Raw genomic sequence first — 5,000 nt, 5'->3', positions numbered from 1 at the left:
CATGGCTTCCTTTAACAAAACCAGTCTGTTCGTTTTATCAAAGACGGGAGAATGTGATCTAATTGTTTTGCTAGAAGCTTGGCAAGTATGTTGTAATCAGTATGGCCTTTCTGTTGATCCTTATGGACGTGACTTTTGAATATTTGTCTTAGCGTATTTACGTCAGTTAAGTCAGCTGTGTTAGTGTTTGCCGTGTGTGTTCTGTGTCTCCCTATGGGTCCCATGGCCAGCCATGTTTGTACACCTGGTATCAAGGCTCTGTATCTCTCTTGACAGCCGTCTCCCCCTTGTGGTGTGTAGGTCTTATTGCAGTTGCTAATCATCTTCTCTGGGAACTACAACTTCTTCAACCTGCTGACACTGGCGCTCTGTCTTTCTCTGGTGGATGATCGGCATGTTAAATACTGGCTAGGCAAGAAACAGGAACCTGACTGCAAAGGTACACACACACAATTTATGCCACATCCAACCCTTTTTATTTCCACAACAGTACAGTGTATAAAGGGTCTAGGGCAGCGATTCCCAACCTATGCGCCGCAGCCCTCTGGTGGTCCGCGAGAGTACTGCACGTGGGCCGCCAAATCATGGGCAAAATACGTTTTAATAAAAAAAGACATGCATGGTACTGTATTTTTTTCTTTAAAACCTTCAAAAATGCATCATCAGTGTGATAGTACTAGGCCTACTGCACTGTATGTATGATGATTGTATGATGATGCATATGAAATATCCAATAAGAATAAGAGAACAATGATGAGACACACAAAAATTACACGTCCGTAAAATGCCTGTGTGGGTCGCGAATACTTTAGAGATTTTTAAGTGGGCCTTGAGTCCAAAAAGGTTGGGAACTGCTGGTCTAGGGGCTATGGGTGGATTTGGGAATGGGGTGGACTTGGGACTGAAGTTGGCCATCTCAGTCACTATTAGATGTGATTGGTTACTGCTCTCGAGGCAGGAAGTGATGTAGATTCCCTGGTTGTGGTTCCCTCAGGGTCCAAGGCGTGGTCCAGAGCTTATGTGATGGTGGAGCTGACAGTCTGGGCTCTGATCCTCTGCGGGGCGGTCCTCTGCTTCGACCTGCAACTGGACTGGGAGAAAGGGATTATCTCCTCCAGGACAGGTGTGTCTGTGTGTGTGTGTGTGTGTGTGTGTGTGTGTGTGTGTGTCTGTGTATCTGTGTGTGTCTGTGTGGGTCTGCGACTCTGCGTGTGTCTGTGTGTGTGTTTGTTTGTGTGTGTGTGTCTGTGTGTGTGTGTGTGTGTGTGTGTCTGTGTGGGTCTGTATCTGTGTGTGTCTGTGTGGGTCTGCGTGTGTCTGTGTGTTTGTTTGTGTGTGTATGAGAGACTAACCTGCATCATGCTAATGAAATGCCTTTGTTGTAGTTGTGGAGTGTGTGTGTGTGTGTTTGATGTCATGTTTATCCCATCAGCGTTCACCTTCCACCACTTCAACCAGTTCCTGAAGGCGGTCACCATTCCTACTGTGTGGGTGGGCGTCCTCTGGCTCACCTGGGAGATTGTCTCCTCCATGTTCCGGTATGTACCCCCCAGGAGTGTGTGTGTGCGCGTTGCAGCAAGGTGTGTGTGTGTTTCTTGAGGAGTTTTCTGGGACTGTGGCCGGTGTCTAATGGTCGCAAGACCGGTGGTTCAAAACCCGGCTGGCCACATGTCGAGGTGTCCTCGGGCAAGACACTGAACCCCAAATTGCTCCCAATGAGCGGGCCGGCCGGCGCCTTGCATGGTAGCTTGCCGCCATTGGTGTGTGAATGGGTGAATGAGAGGCCATTGTAAAACGCTTTGGAATAAGGCGCTATGTAAGTCAGTCCATTTACAGTGTGTTTATTTACAGATGTGAAAATAAACTGTGTGTGTGTGTGTGTGTGTGTGTGTGTGTGTGTGTTCTAGATGTGCTTGCGTTCCTGATTTCTGGAAGAGGTTCTGGGGGACTGTACAGTGGACATTTATCTCTGCTGCTGCGGCCACCATATTTGCCGTCAGTCTGGTGTGTATATGACTGTCTGTTTGTATCTCGTACTATATACAGTACATCCTGTACCCCACAGAAGTGTAGAATGTGTGTGTGTGTGTGTGTGTGTGTGTGTGTGTGTGTCTGTGTATTCTCCAGGTCCCCTTCACCTATCTGGAGTATGACTCTAATGCTAGTCTGTGGCCGGGCGTGCGCCGGGCGTATGAGGCGGTGGACCGCTACCAGCTGGCCAACTCTTACGGTCTGTTCAGGAGGATGACCGGGGTGGGGGGGCGACCGGAGGTGGTCATCGAAGGGAGCATGGACAGAGTTACATGGACGGTGAGAGGGAGGGAGGGGGGTGTGTTCAGAATCTGGTACTCTACTTCCGAAGCATCCATTTGTTACTTTATTTTTTCAACACTGTTGCATCATTCGTCTCATTGTATTTTCTCTCCGTCTCTCTCTCTCTCTGTCTCTCTGTCTCTGTCTCTGTCTGTCTCTGCCTCTGTCTCTCTCTCTCTATCTCTGTCTGTCTCTCTCTCTATCTCTCTCTCTCTCCCCCCCTCTCTCTCTCTCCCCCCCTCTCTCTCTCTGTCTCTCCCCCCCCCTCCCTCTCTCTCCCCCCCCCCCCCCCCCCCCTCGTCCTCGTCCTCGTCCTCTAGGAGATAGAGTTCATGTATAAGCCAGGTAACATGAGTGCTCCCCCAGCAGTAGTGACGCCTCACCAGCCCAGGTTGGACTGGCAGATGTGGTTCGCTGCCCTGGGACCTCACTCACAATCTCCCTGGTTCACCAGTCTCATGTATAAACTACTGCAGGGCAAGAGAGATGGTAAGTACACACTTGCACACACACACGCACACACACATGTGACTGATCTCATGTTGGGCTGTGGAGTGGCTTAAAATAATATAGTGATCACCGTCCAGGCAAGGCAGGGGTTTTGACGCACATCCAAATATTCAAACCAACAAAGTCGTAATCCAGTCCAGGTAGAATTGCAACAAAAATCTGGATTTATTCTCCTTTAAACATAAACATACAATTCACAGTTCCAATAGCATCTTTAGAAAACAGAAAAAGAACAAAAATACAAAATCATTCCAATGCTCGTCTACTAAATCCTGTGTGTGCGTGCGTGTGTGTGTGTGTAGTCATTGAACTGATCCAGACGGACGTGTCTCAGTACCCGTTCCACCAGAAGCCGCCTGCCTACCTCCGCGCTCACCGCTACAAATACTGGTTCACTGAACCGCGCGCTGATGGGTTAGTGTACACGCACACACACACACACACCATTCCTCTCTCACCTCAGCCACGGCTAAAGTGTGTCCATGTGTGTAATGTCTTCTCTGTGATTTGTAGCACGTACCCTGAGCGGTGGTGGAGGAGGGTGTACATGGACGAGTTCTATCCCACCGTGCACCTGGGGGACACCTTCCTGGAGGGCATGGTCAGTCAGTTCGGACTGAAGGTAAACACACACACCTGGACTAACACACCTGGGGGGGATTCCATCAAGATTGCTTAAGGAATGGGGCGCTTAGGTGGCGTAGTGGATTAAGCGCTGACCATGTACCGCAGGGCTCCCGGTTCGATATATCCTGCATGTCATCCCTTCTCTCTCTCTCTCACCCATCCTTCCTGTCATAATCTCTACTATATCTGTCATTAAAAAGAAAAATAAATATGAGTGGGACTGCCCCACTCAGAAGAAATTACTTAAAAAAAAAAAAAGATTGCTTAAGGAAAATCCAGGCTTATTTTGATGTATGTTTCGCAAGAAAAAAACAGGCTTATTTTCATGAGACTTACCTCCCTGGACCCAATAATCTGGATGGATTTGATTCTAGAAAAGAGTGTTGTTGTTATATGGACTTGTCCCTCTCCTATCAACATCAGGTTCCTGTGTGTAAATGAATGAATGATCTTTATTGTCATTGTAACAGTTACAACAAAATTGAAATGCAAGCCCTAGGTGCTAACAAACAAACACAGTCCTAAGATAATAAATACAAGAATGAGACATAAATAGACATACATAGGGGGTATATAAGTGATCGGTAGGAATCTGATTATCTATTATGTAACTTTTATATACTTATATACACTATATGGCCTATTCACAGGGGGATATATAGACAGGGGGGAGTTAGCATGTAACTGTGTACTTTTATAAACATATGAACTAGTAACTTATATACAGTATATGAAACCTAACACAAAAATGTAAACATGTGTTTGTGTGTGTGTGTGTGTGTGTTTTGTAGGATAGGCCCCCTCCTCGTATGCCTTACTCCGTCCTGGTCTGGGTGTTGAGGTGCGTGCGGTCTCAGGTGAGGGGCGTGTCCGCACCGCTGCTTCTCTGGAGCGTCTTCCTCTGCAGCGCCACCCTCAGGCTGCTCTGGGGACGGCGACGCACAACCGGATCCACACCTGAACCCAAACCCACAGTGGAACATCAAGGGACCACGGCCGATTCCACGACAGCTAACACCTCACTGGTAGATCAGCAGGAGAAAGAGGAGGAGGAGAAGAAGGACCGTGAAAGACAGGAGGAAGAGGATGAGAGGGAGGGAGGAAGAGAGGAAAATAATCATCTCAGGGTGGAGGAGAAGGGAAGAGAGGATGAGGAGGAGAGAGAAGAGGAGATGGAAGAGGAAGATAGTAAGAGGGTCACTGTCAGGAAGAGATGGTGAAGTATTTAGGGGGGGGTTGAGGTGTACATTTGATCACTTTTACAATCTGTCACTTGTCAGGCCTTAAATGTAGACTTCAGCACTACATGGACACTTCTGTGATCGTAGAGAACACTGCCTGTCATAACTGCCTGCCTGCCTGTCTGCCTTGCCTCGTGGTGACATTGGAAATCCGCGGACCAAAGACAACACATGTTTATTAAGTTATAATAATAATAATAATAATTCATAATATTTATAAAGCGCTTTTCAATGACTCCCAAGACGCTGACAATATGGGTACACAGAAAACACGGAAAGAACAAGCAACGTGAGCACATAGAACACAGC

General features: G+C 47.6%; 1 protein-coding gene across 2 annotated transcripts in view; it reads left to right on the top strand.

The window, feature by feature from the left end:
* lmf2a (lipase maturation factor 2a) overlaps positions 1–5,000 on the top strand; it is a 14,300-nt gene that overhangs the window by 8,519 nt on the left and 781 nt on the right. The window contains exons 6-14 of one of the 2 annotated variants that reach the window (XM_080539868.1): positions 301–439; positions 995–1,123; positions 1,433–1,538; positions 1,908–2,004; positions 2,128–2,310; positions 2,634–2,802; positions 3,126–3,237; positions 3,337–3,445; positions 4,242–5,000. The exon at positions 4,242–5,000 is cut by the window's right edge and continues 781 nt beyond it. In XM_080539868.1, the coding sequence (XP_080395994.1) occupies positions 301–439; positions 995–1,123; positions 1,433–1,538; positions 1,908–2,004; positions 2,128–2,310; positions 2,634–2,802; positions 3,126–3,237; positions 3,337–3,445; positions 4,242–4,670 (1,473 nt within the window). In that variant the 3' untranslated portion in view covers positions 4,671–5,000. Of the gene's footprint in view, positions 1–300; positions 440–994; positions 1,124–1,432; positions 1,539–1,907; positions 2,005–2,127; positions 2,311–2,633; positions 2,803–3,125; positions 3,446–4,241 lie in introns of both variants that reach the window. The other variant, XM_080539867.1, reaches the window with a different exon arrangement.

Source organism: Nansenia antarctica (assembly GCF_963989245.1).
Source record: "Nansenia antarctica genome assembly, chromosome: 9".
NCBI classification, from domain to species: Eukaryota; Metazoa; Chordata; class Actinopteri; order Argentiniformes; family Microstomatidae; genus Nansenia; species Nansenia antarctica.
Note: the sequence above shows the minus strand (reverse complement) of the source record. Positions and strands in the feature narration are given on the sequence as shown.